Consider the following 19,350-nt stretch of genomic DNA (forward strand, 5'->3'; position numbering starts at 1 on the left):
ATTTCTAGTTAACATAAGATAAACAAGCTTTTATAAGACATTGGTAGCTTAAATTAATCAGTTTAAAACATTTCACTTTTTGTTAATTACTTTATTTCAAATATGAATGATTCGTTAATATAAAAAAAGGAAGTATTAAATAATTTCTAGCTTTGCTGCTCCTAAATACTTTCTGTTATATATATTTTTTAAAAAAGGTGCACATATAAAAAAATGGTTGATTTGGAAAACGTTACTAACTTAAGTATATAGATTACTTATGTAAATATAGATGCCATAATTTAACTACGTCTTCCGAAAGCTTAGTAAAATAGGTGAAATAGCCTCCAGGCAGTCCATGATGTCCTTGCGCGACTTGGCGCCCGTGAACACAACCTTCCCGTTAACGAAGATCAGGAGAACAATCCGTGGCTTGACCATGCGGTAAATGAGTCCGGGGAACATCTCCGGTTCATAGGAGCTGAATTGTCCGTGCACCTGGTTAAGGTTCTCTAGGCGGATGGGGAATCGTAAGTCGACGGTGGCTACTATGTTTTGCAGCTTGTACTCCATGAACTTTACAGGAAATCCCAGCTTTTGCAGGATGCGAGCAAACTTCCGGGATCCAATGTCGGCCTCAATCTCATTCCGAGCCCCGGTGCAGATTATCTTGCCCGTTCGGAAGATGAGGGCAGTGCACCTGGGCGAGTGCATCCGCATTATGACGCCCCTAAAGCGCTTGGGCGAGTACTCCGAGTTCCTGGTGCGCGAATTGATCGCCTTGAGGTCCAGTTCACAGTTTACCGAGAAAGTCGCAACGATATTTCTGCAAGTTAACAATTTATTGATGTATTTTTAATTATTTCACTACAAGTTCTGGGTATGTCGTCACTAACTGCAGTCTGATCTCGTGCTGTGCATCCTTGGGCTCCACGAGTGCAGCAGGTTGTTGCGGCTGCAGTGCGGTGTGCGGATTAACACCAACATTGCTCGGAGCCGCCACATTGTCCCTGTCCCTTTCAGCATCTGCAATTTTAAAGTGAAACTGCATTGCTAAAAATTGTAAACAAATCCTGAAAGTGAGGTGTCCAGTGTTGCTCTATTGAAAGAACAAAGAAAAATGTTACATGCCGGTTTGGTATTTTTATTCACAACATGAAATGCAGTAAGGTATTTTTTGAAGCACTCAAAAAAAAGTCTTTCATTTATGTACTTATTACTATTAAGCTTATTGTTAAAACAATTATTAATGTAGATAAAAGTAAAGTTAGTCATTTTTCATTTAACTTATACGCAATGAATAATTTAAAAAATTGGAATTTAATAAACTTTAATAAAGTGTTCAAAAATCTTCGGAATTTTGTATGAAATTTTAGTAAAGCAAACCTATAATAATTATAATAAAAATCGTTGGCAGCCCTAGACATATTGATATTAGGCATAAGATATTGACTTCCAATTATTTTAAACAATTTGTAATCAGTAGATACCCATCGGTTAAGCACATTAACGTATTAACCAATAAAGAATTGGGGAATATGTGTCTTAATAGAAAGCTTTGCAGCCCTGCGTTTATGGTATTTACGCGCAAATTCAATCCGGCCACACTGCTAAGTAGGCCGAGTACTTTCGAGCAAATTGACGACAATTAAAACAATAATGTCGGCGCACAGCGGTGGAACGGATTGGAATTCCGTAGTAAAAGCTCTTCTACTGAACCGCACTGGAGCTCTCAACAAGAACGAAGTAGTTAATCTGCTTAAAGCCATCACAAGATGGTAAGTAAAGCCGACCAAGAATTTTTCTCCTGGGGAATGGCGCAGTGAAAAATATTTGGGGACTTCTGCAAGTGCAAAAAGTGACTTGCAAAATTAAATATGGCCGCCCCAGTGACGAAACAAGCAAAAGCTTTGAAAATTCTTAATTTTCAAGAACTAACATCGCTCTATTTCGGAATTCGTATAGTGAACATGATTTTTTCGAGGAGGAAAGCAATTTCACGCAGTTTTACACGGCCTTTGCGGCCCTGGCGGCTGACAAACTTATGCAAATCGAGACAAGTAAGTGCACCCTAATGATTTTTCGCCAAAGAAACCACAACAAAGAAATGTTTGGCCAAGAACTGAGTGCTTCACTCATAGTATTAGTACACTATACATGTATAATCTTTGGGTTTTGCAGTTTGCCAGACCCAGATTTGTCAGCTGCATGATGCCACCGCCGTGCTCATACGGTTCATCATCTACAGGCTGCCTAGGGTGTCCGTGTACGAGACAAAGTGGCTTTTGGGCGCCCTTAAGATGCTTTGTGAGGGCCGCGAAAATCCCTCTACTACGTCAACAAACATGTTTGACTATAATGCAGTAGCCAATGTTCTCAAGAGTTGTAAGCATCCAGAGTCAACCACCAAGAGCATACTACCCAGCAGCAGTTCATCCGGAAGCGGTGCCAGCAATGACAAGGAGTCGCCCAAGTCAGAGATTAAACGATCCCGGTCAGACTTGTCCTCGGTTATCCTGCAGCAACTGATAGATCCTCTGGAGGCCGGGAAGATGACATGGGTTCCCCTTAGCCAAGAGTTTACCTTCTGCACTGTGAGCGTAAAACATCTAAAGATCAGCCTTGTTCCATTTGTTTTCCCACGATTTTTTGTTGTTACTCAAAGTAATTTCTTTACAAATAGCACAACCAGTGATGTCAAAAAATTGTGAAATAATGAAAAAAATGCATTAAATGTAAAACATAAAATATTATACGCAACATAGGGTAGAAAGAACATTGTTTCAATCATGTAAATATTTAAAAAATTTCTCTTTTGAAAGTTTTTGTTGAATTTTATCTTAACTCTCAAACTGCACAGAATGTAATACCCTCATCAAAGTTAAAGTGGGTTAAAACCGAACAAGGACTGAATAAGACATAAGTTATTAACATCTTAAATTAATGTTTAGCAATGATTGAAGCGCATTATTAAATGTTTCTTTCTTGCAGGACCAACTTATTGCGGCCAATGTGGAGTACTTCCAGGAGCAGAATGGAGTTGATACCCTGCTTGATGTGTGTGTTGGCTTGCCCATATTAAACCGCTACCGGTCCAAATATTTGGAGACCATTAACGGTGGCAAGTCGCTCTATCTGCCTTTGACGCAAGTAGAGGCCACTACTGTGAAATCGAGCATGAATCACATGCTCACTGATCTCACCATTTTGAGTCAAGCACATGCATTGATTGTGCTACAGCCACTGACTCCTAGTCGGATTGAACGCCTGTCAGTGTGCGGCATTGCTGCGCTGTACAATGCTGTGCTAACTTCAATAGCCACTAGTGTGCTAGGAATGAGCCAGCCCGGATCCCAGAAGCAGCAGACTGCATCTACTAGTCAAGGCAGCGGAGGAGGAGGTTCTAGTGCTGGGCAAACGAACAAAGACTACGACGACTTTGAGGAGCAGGCCTGCAGCATAGTTAACAAGGCTCTAGAGATTTACTCTAATATTGGCGATATGTTTAAGGCATCGGCCAGAATTCATGTATATCAAAACCATCTCTGCTATGGCAGCTGGCTGCTTATTAGCGGCATCCAAGGAGCAATGGGTGCATCCGGAAGCGGCGGAACAAGCTCGGAGACTGCATCTAAATCGTCAACCAAAGCGGCCAAGTCTGGAAATGAGGCTGGAACCGCTCCTACCACACCTATAGCCAGAGTCAACCTATTCAAAGTCCAACAAGGTTTTGGGGAACTTAACGCGGCCATTGCTAACCACAGCATTAAACTTCTATCGGAGTTAATTGAAGATCTGAAGATTGAATCCGCTTGTGGACAAAGTACCGAATCCACGGAACTGCCGGAGCCCGCGCAATTCGACATTTTGCAGAACTACAGTTCCCTAGAGAGGATTGTACGAGTGCTCAACACCGCTACACTCCACCAACTCTTCACTTTTCTGGCCACGGTAGCTTATCGCAAGGCTTGTACCTTAAGACGCGCCTCTGCCAAGGATCGCACAGAATGCGAACCCATTAGCTACTCGGACTCTACTACCTACTTTAACGATTCTCTCTCCTGTTCAGATAACTCCGAGGAGGACGATAGCGAGAGTTACCTGGGACACTGGTTTAAAGAAACTCTTTCCCCAGAAACGCATGACGATAATGCAAACACATCCACACAAGAGCGTGGAGAGCAAAAGAGCGCTCTCGTCCCCAAGTTGGATGAGCCACATGAATATCTAGATTTGGCGGCGGACATATTCTGTTTCTTGGACCAATTTCTAGCTAATCGGCACGCATACATGCAGCGCTATGTAAAGGCTGGAGTGAGTGATCAGCAAATGCTGTTAATGGCTAACATTATCAAGGATTTTGATAGGGATGTCATGCGAAACGAAAGCGTACAGGCTTCGGGAAATGCCCCAGCTGCAAATGCAGGAACAAGTGGCCCCGCAGCTGCTGCAACCAAGTGGCAGACCTCGATGATTCGCTTTTCAGGAGCAGCCGGTCGTTATATTCACAATTTGATATCCACATCGCTTCTCTCAGAGCAATTACAGTCCAATCTGTTGCAGCATTTGTCTATATCGCCGTGGTCAACCGACACAAACACTTGGCCCCTACAGGTCTATCCGAGTACCTTGTCAGTTCTCGTGCAAATTCTATTGCTAAAGCCCACTCAAGAGAAGGAGGCCGCCTGCCTTTCTGTGTGGCATCGCCTTATAAACACTCTGGTTGAGGGAGTCTGCTCTTGGTCAGCCGCCAGTGATTCTGACTACGAAGACTTGAACATTGAGCACGCACAGCTGCTGCTTTTCTTATTCCACTCACTGAATCTGATGCAGAAGAAGTCAATACTGCTTCTAACGGCAGGCGGAGTAATTCGTTGTGCGGAAGTTTGCCGTGGAATTAGTGGGGATCGACCCGTAAGAAACAGCCAAATGATGCTGTTGTCCCGTTTGCTTCTATTTTTGGAGTATCTCATGAAACACTTGTACAATGCGCCTCCAGAATTACTGGACCAGGTACGCTGGAATCTGTTCAGCGTTAGCAGCATGCCGGAAAAGACCATAGATCTTCTAAACGGCCGTACCTATTGCCGCCAAGATATTGAAGAAAAGTTCCGCAAGTCGGCCGGCGAATATGGATCAGGTTAGTAAAAATTTCTTGACCCAAAACTTAATACTAAAAAGGATTTATTATATTGCAGCAATTCGCCCAACTTTTTATTCTCTCGTAATGGGCGATCCCGAGAAACCTTATTGGGCACAGGAATTCAAGTTGGATGGCTTGGCTTGGAACTTCATACTCTGCACGCCGGACAAGCTGAAATATCCGTTATTGGTGGATGCCCTGACTGACATTCTCTCAATCACCGACATGTCTGCATATTCCAAAGAAAAGGAGAAGGAAGCAAGCATGCACAACCTGTGCGCCATACAATATTGCTTTAGCATCGCCTGGAAGCTGGTTTTGGGTCTGCCACCCTCTACCTCACACGTAGAAGCTCTTCAGGTTGAACGAGCACCCAACCTGCATTCACTCATTTGGAGTATACGCTCTCCCCTGGCCCATTCTCACTACCTGGTGGTTAATAGTTTAATCAAGCAGGGAATGTATACCCAATACGCTGAGACGTTATGGAATCATGTGGGCGATGTAGCGGCCGATATGAAATACAGTCTTAAGCAAACCATTCTTGGAGTAGAAGCGTTCAATTGTCAGATGAATGGAAACGGTAAGACTATATAAATGTTGTTTTGATTTCATTGCTTAAATATTATATTTCTATAGGAACCCCCCGCCTGTCCGATCTCATCCTTTTCGATTCTTTGGTGGCCCATATGCAGGCGGTTGCTTGGGCCAATAGGGAGGGCTATAAGTGGCCCCGCAAGGAGGACGAAGATACTTCAAACTGGTCATCCTCCACATCTGGTACAACAAACGATCCCGAACTGTATTCTTCAAACAAGTCAGTCGATGAAGAAAAATCAAAAGATGAAGAGGATGATAAGCTGCCCTCAAATAAGTCAATGGATGAGCAAAAATCAAAAAATGAAGAGGAGGGAAAGCTTCCTAGTGATCTTCGGAACGAGCTTATTATAAAGCTAATGGGCTCTTACCGCCTGCTTTCGGTTATTGTGCGGAGCCAAATGCTGAAGCAGTTGTCAAGCTCGACTCCGGAACAATCATTGAATCTTATTGTGCCCATTGCTAGCGACAAACCAGCTATTATGTTGGAGCTGCATGTAGCATTTCTCAAACTTCTACCTAATGAGGACAAACAATTGATAGCAAACGAGTGGCCAAAATGCATAATGGTAAATGATTCCGCATTTGATGGCAGGCAACATCCAGTAGAACCGTATACGTTGAACGTGATTGATGCTCATATTTTAGAGCTGACTCGAGGAGCCAATTACTCAACCTTGCACACTGTGAAGCACTGTTTGAAATCAATCCTACAGTTGTTTGAACTCCTGCTTCCTCATTGCCCCCGCAACACAGAGATGATGGCTCAGCTCAAGCTTTTGTTAACCGCCTCAATGCTGGATATGCGAACTGATTACTTGCAAGGACAAAGTGAACAGTGTCTACGCGTGATTCTCTTTGGTATTACACCGGAGGTAGAGAAGCTTCTGCTCTATGAGCATATGATTGGATATTGCTATCGCATGCTCAAAGATTTTGCAGCTGAGCTTCGCCAGCCACATGCTGGTGGGTCTAGCGGGGTAGCTCCCTTGGAACAGGATCGTGCTATGTTTAACGAGTCTATGCTATTTGCCGTGCTCAAAACTATGATCAAGATGCTAGAAAAACCTATAGCGGTGCGAGCCATGCAGCAGTTTTTCATGGAACATGGGAGTCTTACGACACTTTTACTCTCTTTTACCGGCACTAGTCTGCCCGTCAGCTATGCGCGTAAGATGCTGCAATTCGTTGAACGCCTGTTCCAGCAATCCATGCAAGCGGATTCAGAGTTTCCGCATGAGGATCTAGTTGAATGCTTCTCGGAGCTGGCCACAGTTGATGTAGCTCGTTTAAAGCTCTGGTTGGCCCACATCATTTACGGGCCAAATGTTAGTACGGATGTAAGCACCTCCGAAGCATTAGATACCACCTGCCGGATGCTGACAAGCATTTTACAGCCATCGAGCAGCTCCAGCAGCAATGCTCAGACTCCAACGAACATGGCCACCGTTTCAGCTATGCCAAGTATCTCTGACCAGTTGGATGCCATGGATATTGACTACGACTGCGGAACTGCAGCAGGTGGCGGAGAAAGCGGTGCTGGAACAGGAGGAGCTGCGGCAAGTACCTCTCGTATCCTGAGCCTGTGGCAAGCTGCTCAACCAAATCCCTCGGAAGAATCCTCTCAGGCCTGTGATCACACTGGAAGCGAACGAAATGGAGCGCTTCTTTTAAGCTTCGTGAAATCCTTGGTCAATGATCAGAGCAAGGCATCGCAAATAGCTCCCCCACTGTTCCAAGCATTGCTGCAGTTGGGACAAACTTTAATTTCCCCACCCCAAGATGGCTGCGATTTTGCGGATGTACTCCAGATAATGATTACACTGGCTGACGCCAGCCCCGCACGGGGTCATGTCGCCTTGTTTAATACCACGATACTTTGGCTGGAACTGGCTAAGCTTCAATTACCGGAAAAGCATCTCAAGCATGCGGAAAACGTTAGCGCTCAGCTGCGCTATCTTAGCGAACTGCTGCAAAGTATCGGTTATCGAGGCAGTCGACAACACGTACCGCCATGGGATGATGAATTGCAGACCGATATTGACGATCTTTATGACGAGCTGGCCGAAGAGGGGGAGCAGGACTCATTGCTGGAAGACTCTGATGAGGATACGCTGAATAACAAGCTATGTACCTTCTCGCAAACCCAAAAGGAGTTCATGAACCAACACTGGTACCACTGCCATACTTGTAACATGATCAACACAGTTGGCGTGTGCTCCGTGTGCGCAAGGGTTTGCCACAAGGGTCACGATGTAAGTTACGCCAAATATGGAAATTTCTTCTGTGATTGCGGAGCCAAGGAGGATGGATCCTGTCAGGCATTGAGCAGGCGACTTGGTACCAGTGAGGTGAGAGATTCTGCCGGAATGGGTAGCTACCTACCGTCTCACATGAGCTTACTAGCCGGAAAAAAGAGGAGCAGCCCACCAGTTAATCAACCAATGCCTTCCCGGAAGGATTCCTTGACTAGCGAACGAATTGCAGTGCTTAGCAAGCTTTTAGAACCTTATCGAGAGACTTTGCAACACCAGGATCAATGGTTGCTGGTAGTAAAATGCATTCTGGAGTACTTTGACGTGTTGCTTCCATCGATAAAAGAAAACTGTACGCTATACTCCATTGTGGGCTGCCACAAGAGGGCGAAAACGGCCTTGGAGCGACTCCACCAACTTGAGCAAAGCTTCCAAGTTACAGATCAACTTATGTTCGCCACATTGGGCTCACAAGAGGGGGCCTTTGAGAATGTGCGGATGAACTACTCTGGCGACCAGGGTCAGACTATAAAGCACTTAATCTCTTCTGGAGTAGTCCGACGTGTTGCATTCTGTTGCTTGTCATCGCCCCACGGGCGTCGCCAGCAGTTGGCTGTCTCCCATGAGAAGGGAAAGGTAACTATTCTTCAACTGTCGGCACTGCTTAAACAGGCAGATGCCTCTAAGCGAAAGTTAACTCTAACACAGCTGAGTTCAGCGCCCATTGCTTGTACGGTTTTGTCCCTGGCTGCAAACCCCTGCAATGAAGATTGCCTGGCAGTTTGTGGCTTGAAGGAGTGTCATGTGTTAACCTTTTCAAGCAGTGGCAGTACCAACGAGCACATTGTGGTGAGTCCTCAACTGGAAAACGGAAATTACATAAAGAAAGCTGTGTGGTTGCCTGGCTCACAAACTCTTTTGGCAATTGTCACCTCCGATTATGTTAAGATCTATGATTTGGCAGTGGATACCTATAGTCCGAAGTACTATTACTTAGTGGCCGTGGGCAAGATTAGGGATTGTACCTTTATGTACCAGGATGGTAACTATTACATGCTAAGCTTTGCTAGCAGTGGATACATTTATACCCAGCAGTTGGATCAACAAAGTTTAGCGGTCCACGGCGATTTCTATGTGACCAATACCTTGGAGCTGACTCACCAACATATCAAGGATATTAGTGGCCAAGTTGGTGGCGGTGGAGTGTCCATCTATTATTCCCATACCCTGCAACTACTCTTTTACAGTTACTCCTCTGGTAGGAGTTTCTTTTCACCACTCACCAATGTAAACGATGGAGTGAGGGGAATTTACCATCTGGACACCAATTCGGCCAGCAAGTCTGCCTCGAAGGGACCACTACAGCCACTGGTTCAATGGACCGAGGTTACAGGACATCCAGGATTGATATATGCCAGCATGCAGACATCAAACAACCCTATTATATTGATGATAACTCCCGAGCGGATTTACCTGCAAGAGATCAAGGCACAGTCGGCTAAGTCGCGAATAATGGACGTTGTTGGCATCCGTCATGCAGTGGCCGGAGTGGAGAAAACCACGCTTTTGCTGCTTTGCGAGGACGGAAGCCTTAGGATCTTCTCCGCTCAACCAGAACACACGAGCTTCTGGCTCTCACCCACAAGTTCAGCCATTTGGTAACCAGCTTTATACATCCACTTTGATGGCTAAGGGAGGAATTAGTTCAACACCAAAATCCAAGGCTAATGCAGCGTCTGGAAAGCTGAACAACAGAAAGGCAAGCCAACAACAGAAACAACTCGAGGCAGGAGGTCATCCTGTGTTCCCAATTGACTTTTTTGAGCACTGCAACATGCTGGCTGATGTGGAATTCGGAGGCAATGATCTGCTCCAGATTTACAACAAACAAAAACTAAAGATGCGTCTATTCTCAACGGGAATGTTTGTGGCCAGCACCCGTGCGAGTGGCTTTACTCTTGAGGTGATCAACAATGATCCCAATGTGGTTATCGTAGGAATAAGGGTCTTACTTGGAACTCAGGATGTTCAGCGTGCTCCGGTATCAGTCACCATCCTGGGACGCACAATTGCTACACCGGTGCGAAGGGCTCGCTGGTTCGACATTCCTCTGATCCGGGAGGAAATGCTGCAGTCAGACAAGCTGTTAAAGGTCATATTTGCCAAGTCTCAAGACCCGGAAAATGTGACTCTACTGGATTGCATTGAGGTCTATGGCAAGTCTAAAGAGTTGGTAGGCTGGCCCGACGAAAGCGAGGATGCCGCTGCTCCAGGATCAAGTGTGCCAGCAGTATCTTCTTCACAGGCAAGTAGCGCCAACTTTGGAGAGGGATTTAACTGTATTACCCAGCTGGATCGAATGGTTAATAACCTTTTGGAGGTCATGGACTGTGCGCTTCACTTGTTGGGATCTAGTGTGCCTTCCCCCATCCGGCAAAAGGCAGTAAAAACAGCGAGTGCCCTCTTGTTGTTGCCCACGCCCAATCCTGTCCAGACCCAGGCCCGATATGTTTTGGCCACTCTTTACGGAACCAGGGCATCTTATCACAACTACAAAGATGGAGTACTACTTCAGTTCGTTCATGGAGAACTCCAGGCTTTGCAGCCAAAGCTCGAAAAACTGGAATCTCTACAGGAGATCGATCCTGAGGCCTTCTACCGCCTTATTCTCCTGGTTCGTGGCATCGCCAACGCCCGTCCACAATCTCTAGCAAAAATCTGCGCTGAGAACAACTATGATATTGTGCCAACCCTCATGGGATTTGTCTTGGAGTTGCACAAGGTCACCCCGGCATTGGATGAGCCCATTAATATTGTGAAACGAGGCTTGTGCCAGGCAGAGACCATTGTTCATTGCCTCGTCGAGATTATGTACGGATTTGCTTTAGCTGACCCCGGCCAGGTCGGACGGATGACCAAGTACTTCATCGATTTGCTCAAGCATGATGCTAGCGTTATTAGCCACAGCGCAAAGGAGGCATTGATCTTGTTGCTGAGTCCGAGAGTGAAACGCAGAAAGGTAGCCATAGTCACACCACCGGCTAGCTCTACACCTACGCCATCCAACGCCGCCATGCAAGCGCTCCAAGCAGTGGCTGCTTCAGCTGCTAATGACATTATTGAGGAAGCAGCTGCTGTTGCTGTAGATGCTGCAGCCGGAAGTGGTGGAATACCCGATCCGAATCCGGAAGCAGAAGGTGGAGTAGTGGGGGCAGGAGGTGTGGGCCAGCAACAGATGCTCAACCTCGAAGCCTTCATGGGTGGCAGTTTCCCTCGCTTACTGGGTCTTCCCGAAGATGCGGATGATGAAACCATTATGGATATTGCTATCGCATTAAGTCTCCAACAGCATGGAGGAGATGCAAATGCCTTGCAGTCACTTCAGCAAGGATTGGCCAATCTTCAGGGCATCCGTCAGGCTGCAGCCATGGCAGCGGCAGTGAACACAACGGCCAGTGTCTCCGCAGGTGGTTCTGATGACGATGAAGCTTCAAATGTGGCAACCGATGGATCAACATTGCGGACTTCACCAGCAGAGCCCGCTGGTAGTGGTGGATCAGAGAGTGGAGGCAGCGGTGTGGAGAGTATCGGTGGAACATCTGCCAGAAGCAGTAATTTTGGCGATCATGCGAATGCTTCGCCTCCTCGACAGGGTTCCACAAAGGATGATCAAGAGCAACCTGGTCCAAGTGGCATAGGTGGTTCCGGCGGTGTTGCTGGCTTGAGTGCCATGAGCAGCAGCGAGGATAACGAAATCAACGAGGACGAGAAGCTCAGCAAGCTACATGATCTACGGTATGTGTGATAATACAAGTTGCTCTTTAAATTTTACTTATTCACTTTTAACTATTTTGTTTTTTAATAGAATTGCTGTGCTAGAGAGTATTATTCAACACCTGGGCACATTTGATCTATGCAATGGCCTTCAGGCAATACCACTAATCCAGGTAATTCTCATGCTCACCACCGATCTTAATGGCAACAATGAGAGAGATCAGCAGGTACTTCAAGATCTACTCACTGCTCTCGTGGAGTATGTGGAAATTGGCAAACGGGGAGCTGCCTCAAGGGTAAGTAGAAGATTTTTCTTGAGTAAATTAAATAAATTGAAATGTCAAAATGTATATTCAAGATGGAAACAAAGTGTCCTGGCAATGAGGTGCGTCTGGCATTGCTCTCACTGTTTGGAGTCATGATGGGTAAGACAAAGTCAAAGCAGACTGGAACCACATCGCCACCGCATCAATTCAAGGACAACAGCTCCTTTGTGGCCAGTACCACAGCCAATGTTCTCAGCAAGAGTGGAGCATTTGTTTATGCTTTGGAAGCATTGAACACGCTCCTGGTTCACTGGAAGAACGTGCTAGGTGATCCCTACGCAGCGGGTGGTGGAGTGGCAGCCTCGCAGGCAGCTCAACCGAGCGGTGGAGCTTCAGGTCCAGGAGTTCAGCTACTGAAACCCATTAAACATGGACCTAAACCTGATATATCCATATTAATTCCACATAACTATCTGAAAAACTACCCGGATATATTTGAATCGTATGATGGTCTGCTAACTGAGATTATTGTACGATTGCCGTACCAAATTCTTCGCTTAAGTAGCGCCCATCCAGACAACTATGATAGTGGCTTCTGCGAAGCCATGACCTTTACACTTTGTGAGTACATGATGCTTAACCTAAACACTTTGCTTCGTCGGCAAGTGAGAAAGCTGCTCATGTACATCTGCGGCAGTAAGGAAAAGTTCCGCATGTACCGCGACGGTCATTCCCTGGATGCTCATTTCCGGGTTGTCAAACGGGTGTGTAACATAGTCAGCAGCAAGGTGAGTTCAAAAATAGTCTTAATAGTCTGTTAAAAATAAATGAATTTATTTTTTTGATGTAGACTGGGGCTCCCTACAATGCCAATCCTCCTTTGCTTACTTATGATGCTCTGGTGGAGCTGACAGAGCATCTACGTACTTGCCAGGAGATAAGCCAGATGCGTACCGGCAACTGGCAGAAGTTCTGCGTCGTTCATGAAGATGCGTTGGCCATGCTGATGGAAATTGCCTGCTACCAGTTAGATGATGGGGTGTCCCCCATTATTATTCAATTGCTGCAGGCGGCTGTTTGTAACTTGCCCTCTCCTAATGGATCTAAGCAGGCACAGCCGCAACCATCGACCTCGTCGTCATCTGGAAAACTTCGGACCGATCGGGAGAAGAGCGAGGACACAGATGCTTATTACTCCAAGTTCGATCCTGCCCAGTGCGGGACATTTGTTCATCAGATCTTTAGATACGCATGTGATGCGCTGATCATCCGGTTTGTGAGGATCTTCCTGTTGGAGAATAACATAAGCCAGCTGAGATGGCAGGCCCACTCTTTTATGACCGGACTTTTTGAGCATGCTAACGAACGACAGCGGGAGAAACTGCTAAACATATTCTGGAACCTATGGCCCTTGGTACCCACTTATGGTAGGAGGACAGCGCAGTTTGTAGACCTCTTGGGATATCTGACACTAAGCACCAGAAGTATCACTGAGCGACTGCCAGAGTTTGTTTCCCGGGCTGTTGACGTTCTCAGACAGCAGAATGAACTGCTATGCAAGCATCCGAATGCTCCAATATACACAACCCTTGAGTCTATTCTTCAAGTAAACGGCTACTATCTCGAATCGGAGCCTTGCTTGGTGTGCAACAATCCAGAGGTGCCGATGGCCAACATCAAATTGCCATCAGTTAAGTCAGATTCAAAGTACACAACGACCACTATGATCTACAAACTGGTGCAATGCCATACTATTTCCAAGTTGATAGTAAGAATTGCTGACTTGAAGCGAACAAAGATGGTAAGGACCATAAATGTTTACTATAATAACCGCAGTGTCCAGGCGGTGGTGGAGCTCAAGAATCGCCCAGCACTGTGGCACAAAGCGCGTTCAGTGTCCCTGCAGTCCGCACAAACCGAATTGAAAATCGATTTTCCACTGCCGATCACGGCTTGTAATTTGATGATCGAGTTCGCAGATTTCTTTGAAACTGTAAGTGGATCAAGTGAGAATCTGCAATGTCCCAAGATGCAGTGCAGCAGTACCGGCATACCCGGGAGTATGTGGAAATTGCGGCGAAAATGTGTTCCAATGTCATAAATGTCGGGCTATCAACTACGATGAGAAGGACCCGTTCCTGTGCCACTCATGTGGCTTCTGCAAGTACGCTAAATTCGATTTTAGCATGTACGCTCGTGTGTGCTGCGCTGTTGATCCTATTGAATCAGCAGAGGATCGAGTGAAGACCGTTACACTGATACACAGTTCCTTGGAACGAGCGGATAGAATTTACCGTCAATTGCTAACCAACAAGCAAATGCTGGAGCTACTTATACAGAAGGTAGCTGAACACCGGAGCAGCGACCGCATGGTTGAGGACAACATGGCCAGTGTACATAGCACTTCGCAGGTAAACAAAATCATACAGCTGCTGGCCCAGAAATACTGCGTAGAATCACGGACCAGTTTTGAGGAACTAAGCAAGATCGTCCAGAAAGTGAAGGCTTGTCGCAGGTTGGTACACTTATATCTATGGTTGCACAAATGCGACTCAAGATTACACTGACATACTAATTGAAATTAATCAACTTTCTAGCGAACTGGTGGCTTACGATCGTCAACAGCAGGATCAGCCACCTATCAATCCCGGCTCGTCAACTGGTGCCGAGAATCCTACAACAAATCGATGCTACGGATGTGCCCTGGCGTCCACCGAGCAGTGTCTTACTCTTCTCAGGGCCATGGCTTACAACTACGATTGTCGCGTTGGACTATATAGCCAGGGACTAGTGAGTGAACTAGCCGAGCACAACCTTCGGCGAGGCACACCCCAGATTCAGGAGGAGGTGCGCAACCTTCTGGTTGTGTTGACTAAGGATAATTCCGAGGCATGCATGCACCTACTACAACTGGTCACTACGAGGGTAAAGAATGCGCTAATGGGATCGATCCCCTTGATTAGTTTGGAAGCAGCTGTGCATCAGGAAATGACACTGTTGGAAGTGCTTCTTGGGCCAAGACGACGTATGCTGGGAGTACAAGCTTAAAGTTATCTTTGAGTTGTTCATTAGCAATTGCAGGTTAGTTTAATTGTTTTAAGCTTTCTAAAAATCATGATTCATCTGTTAATTGTTGATCTCCACAGATTGCCTCGTGGTCCGGTAACATCGGTACTGCATCCCTGCCTACGCATTATGCAGAATCTCATCTGCCCGGTGCTGCCGAGCAGCAAGCCAAACCAGAAAGTGGCAACCACAGATCTGTGCAGTATGAAGCTCCTTGAGGGCAATACCGTGGACTACAGAGCATGGCTTAACTCAGATCGCAATCATGAGTATGCCGCTTGGAGCAGTCGGATGCCTAGCAATAGCCAGGTAAAGCAAAAGAACGCCAAGGAGCAGACACCTCCAGCAGCGGGTACTGGTGGTTCAGCAGCACCAGAAGCCCCGCCAAAGACCAGACGAGAGGTGCGGGCCGCCTTCCTAGTCGAAAAGTATGGAAAACGCTGGCGTGAGCATGTGCTGGACAAACAACGAGTGATAAAGCCTCTCGTTTTTAATGCTAAGTGGATCCAGCCGTTGCTTTTTAATGCAAACTCCAGATTTGGTCGCCAGCTGGCGTGTTCACTACTGAGCAGCTTGAGCAGAACGAACGAAAGAAAGCAACAGTCCTTAAACATGCTTACATCGTTCTTAAAGCATGTAGGCGAAGCTGGCGAGGCCAGTGCGGAATATTTAATGCTGTACAAGAGCATGGCTACGGAGCAACCCTGGCTGCAGTATTTGGTGCTGAAAGGAGTACTTGGCCAAATCTCTCAGCTTCTGGCTATTGAAATAAGCAAGGTGCATCGTATGGAAGAGCACTCTCTCTCCTCTGATTTATCACTGGGATATGCTCTGCGACAGTATGTGGAATTATTGTGGCTACTGCTTGAGTGTCCCAACATCCGCAGGACCTATAAAACTCGCATGCTAGGTCCTGTTTTGGAAAGTTATCTTGCCTTAAGAAGCTTGGTAGTGCAGCGAACACGACTAATAGACGACGCCCAGGAGAAGCTGCTTGAGATGCTAGAGGATATGACCAGCGGTACCGAAGAAGAGACGCGAGCCTTCATGGAAATCCTTATCGACACCGTAGAGAAGACGCGCATGAATGATATAAAAACTCCTGTGTTTATCTTTGAGCGGTTGTACTCCATTATACATCCTGAGGAGCACGACGAAAGTGAGTTCTATATGACTTTGGAAAAGGATCCCCAGCAAGAGGACTTCCTGCAAGGCCGCATGCTGGGCAATCCGTATCCCTCAAGTGAAATGGGATTGGGTCCACTAATGCGAGATGTCAAAAATAAAATCTGTACGGATTGCGAACTAATCGCCTTATTGGAAGACGATAACGGCATGGAACTGCTAGTAAATAACAAAATCATTAGTCTGGATCTGCCCGTCAAAGATGTATACAAAAAAGTCTGGTTAGCTGAAGGTGGCGATCGAGATGCCATGAGGATTGTTTATCGCATGCGCGGTCTTCTAGGAGATGCTACCGAGGAATTTGTGGAAACCCTAAATAACAAGAGTCAGGAGCAGGTGGACACTGAACAGCTCTATCGAATGGCTAACGTTTTGGCTGACTGCAATGGGCTGCGAGTAATGCTGGAGAGGATTGGTAGTCTGCAACGCATATCGCGCAATCGAGAGCTGATCCAGGTGCTTTTGAAACTTTTCCTTATTTGCGTAAAAGTGCGCCGTTGCCAAGAAGTTCTCTGCCAGCCTGAAATTGGAGCCATTAACACATTGCTCAAGGTGCTACAAATGTGTCTCCAATCGGAAAACGATTCAATCCAGTCATCCGTCACCGAGCAATTATTGGAGATCATGGAAACGTTACTCTCAAAGGCAGCCAGCGATACGTTAGATTCGTTCTTACAATTCTCGCTAACATTCGGTGGGCCGGAGTATGTGAGTGCCTTAATATCATGCACAGACTGTCCGAACGTTAGAAACAATCCCTCGGTGCTGCGCCATCTCATTCGTGTGCTTGCCGCTTTGGTTTATGGCAATGAGGTGAAAATGGCTCTATTGTGCGAACATTTTAAGGTAGGTGTGCCTAATTTATTTGACAAAATTTAAAACCAATTAATGTTTTTTTTTTAGGACACTCTGAGCTTTAAACGCTTTGACAACGAGCGAACGCCGGAAGAAGAGTTTAAATTGGAACTTTTCTGTGTGCTGACTAACCAAATCGAGCATAACTGCATTGGTGGCACTCTTAAGGACTACATAGTTAGTCTGGGCATCGTAGAGCGATCGCTAGCATACATCACAGAGCATGCGCCTTGTGTCAAACCCACTCTCCTGCGAACGGACTCCGATGAGCTGAAAGAGTTCATCTCGCGACCAAGCTTAAAGTATATACTACGCTTCCTCACCGGTCTCTCAAATCATCATGAGGCAACGCAGGTGGCTATTAGCAAGGACATTATACCCATTATACATCGCTTGGAGCAAGTATCTAGCGATGAACATGTGGGCAGCTTAGCCGAAAACCTTCTTGAAGCCCTTTCTACAGACTCAGCCACAGCAGCGAGAGTACAGCAAGTGCGTGATTTCACAAGAGCAGAAAAGAAGCGGCTGGCTATGGCCACGCGGGAAAAGCAGCTTGACGCCTTGGGAATGCGCACGAACGAAAAGGGCCAGGTGACTGCCAAAGGATCTATTCTGCAGAAAATCGAAAAACTGCGTGACGAAACGGGCCTGACATGCTTCATCTGTCGCGAGGGTTATGCCTGCCAGCCGGATAAGGTGCTGGGTATCTACACGTTCACTAAGCGCTGCAATGTCGAGGAGTTTGAGCTTAAGTCAAGGAAGACAATTGGCTACACCACGGTTACTCACTTCAACGTGGTGCACGTTGACTGCCACACATCAGCCATTCGATTGACTCGAGGCAGAGATGAATGGGAGAGGGCTAGCTTGCAGAATGCTAACACCAGGTGTAATGGATTGCTGCCTCTTTGGGGTCCTGCCGTTGGAGAGGCAGCTTTCTCCGCTTGCATGACCCGGCACAGCAGTTACATGCAGGAAAGCACCCAGCGCTGTGACATCTCCTATACAAGCAGCGTACATGATTTGAAGCTTCTGTTGTTGCGATTTGCCTGGGAACGCAGCTTCCATGACGATGCTGGCGGAGGAGGTCCGCAGTCTAACATGCACTTTGTTCCCTACCTGCTCTTTTACTCTGTCTATCTGCTGCTTTCTTCACGATCTGCGGCCAGGGACAGTAAGACTTTGCTTACATATTTGCAGGCAGCACCCAATGAAAAATGGTTGGAATGCGGATACGAGGTAGACGGCCCTCTATACATGGCAACCATTTCGCTCTCGCTTCATAGTCGCGAGCTGTGGAATAAGCATAAGTTGGCGCATCTGAAGAGGATGGTAGCCGTGGCCCAGGCCCGACACATCTCGCCGTCGGTGCTGTGCAAGGCCTTGCTAGCACCTGCGGATCGGCAGACTAAGGATTACTCTGTATACAAGCCTTTCCTAATGATGTGGGCACTGGTAGACTTGATCTACAACAACCTATTCAAGACGGTAACCACCCCAAAGGAGGAGGATTGGCCTATATCGCTGTTCGACTACCTGCGAAAGAATGATGAGGCTTTGCTGAAGTCCACAGACAGCATCCTGCAGACACTAACAGATGAGTTCCTGCCGTGCGCTTCTTTCGGAGAGTTCTGCGATGTGGCTGGTAAGTGTTTTGTTTGTAACAGTGTTTTTTAATTTAAATATTTAATTTTATATTTTGTATTTTTTAGGTCTTCTGCATCTCATTGAACAGCCGGACAGCTTTATCGAAGAAATTCTTGTAGCCCTGCCTTCAACCACAAGCTCTAGTTAAAATGCAATCGATGATTCGAATCCATAGAATTCGAGGCAACGACTTGCTTATATGTAAACATACAGCATAAATATATATATTTATCACATCAAAATATTTAATCAATAAAAATTATTCGTTTGCACAATGAATTTAAGTACTTCCATATGTTTCTCTTGGAGTTAATAATTAAAGTCAAAATAATTTGTTCATATACCATAGTTTCATCTTTATTGCAAAAAACAGGTTACAAATAAACAAAAATATAATAAATGTATAAATATAAATATATTGCAGAATGGGACGATTCGATTAGTTTCTAAATATACATCAGTTCTAAAAATTTTGCTAATTTCGTAAACTCAAAATATACAAAAATAGTACCACATATTAGGAGGGAATTCTAAACTAAATCGATATAGTGAGAACTTCTTACAACCTTTTGGTTACTGAGAA

The 19,350-nt window shown here is 46.0% G+C and overlaps 2 protein-coding genes across 2 annotated transcripts; one reads left to right on the top strand and one right to left on the bottom strand.

Moving 5' to 3' along the window:
• Positions 1-76: 76 nt before the first annotated feature.
• LOC108106158 (TBP-related factor) lies at positions 77-1,070 on the bottom strand. Its single transcript, XM_017213069.2, has 2 exons — positions 876-1,070; positions 77-805 (listed from the first exon to the last, which is right to left on the bottom strand). The coding sequence occupies exons 1-2, from the start codon at positions 1,028-1,030 to the stop codon at positions 286-288; spliced, it is 675 nt and encodes a 224-aa protein (XP_017068558.1). The 5' UTR covers positions 1,031-1,070; the 3' UTR covers positions 77-285.
• Positions 1,071-1,592: 522 nt separating this feature from the next.
• Positions 1,593-19,046, top strand: LOC108106100 (protein purity of essence). Its single transcript, XM_017212964.2, is given in 16 exon segments — positions 1,593-1,757; positions 1,945-2,039; positions 2,161-2,573; positions 2,971-5,119; positions 5,178-5,705; positions 5,762-9,612; positions 9,614-11,769; positions 11,840-12,044; positions 12,107-12,802; positions 12,865-14,037; positions 14,039-14,529; positions 14,612-15,023; positions 15,025-15,095; positions 15,161-17,111; positions 17,169-18,765; positions 18,833-19,046. Coding segments are annotated over 16 exon segments (15,990 nt in total). The 5' UTR covers positions 1,593-1,638; the 3' UTR covers positions 18,916-19,046.
• Positions 19,047-19,350: the final 304 nt, after the last annotated feature.

The sequence above is a fragment of the Drosophila eugracilis genome, unplaced genomic scaffold, assembly GCF_018153835.1.
Source record: "Drosophila eugracilis isolate 14026-0451.02 unplaced genomic scaffold, ASM1815383v1 contig_386, whole genome shotgun sequence".
Classification (NCBI taxonomy): domain Eukaryota; kingdom Metazoa; phylum Arthropoda; class Insecta; order Diptera; family Drosophilidae; genus Drosophila; species Drosophila eugracilis.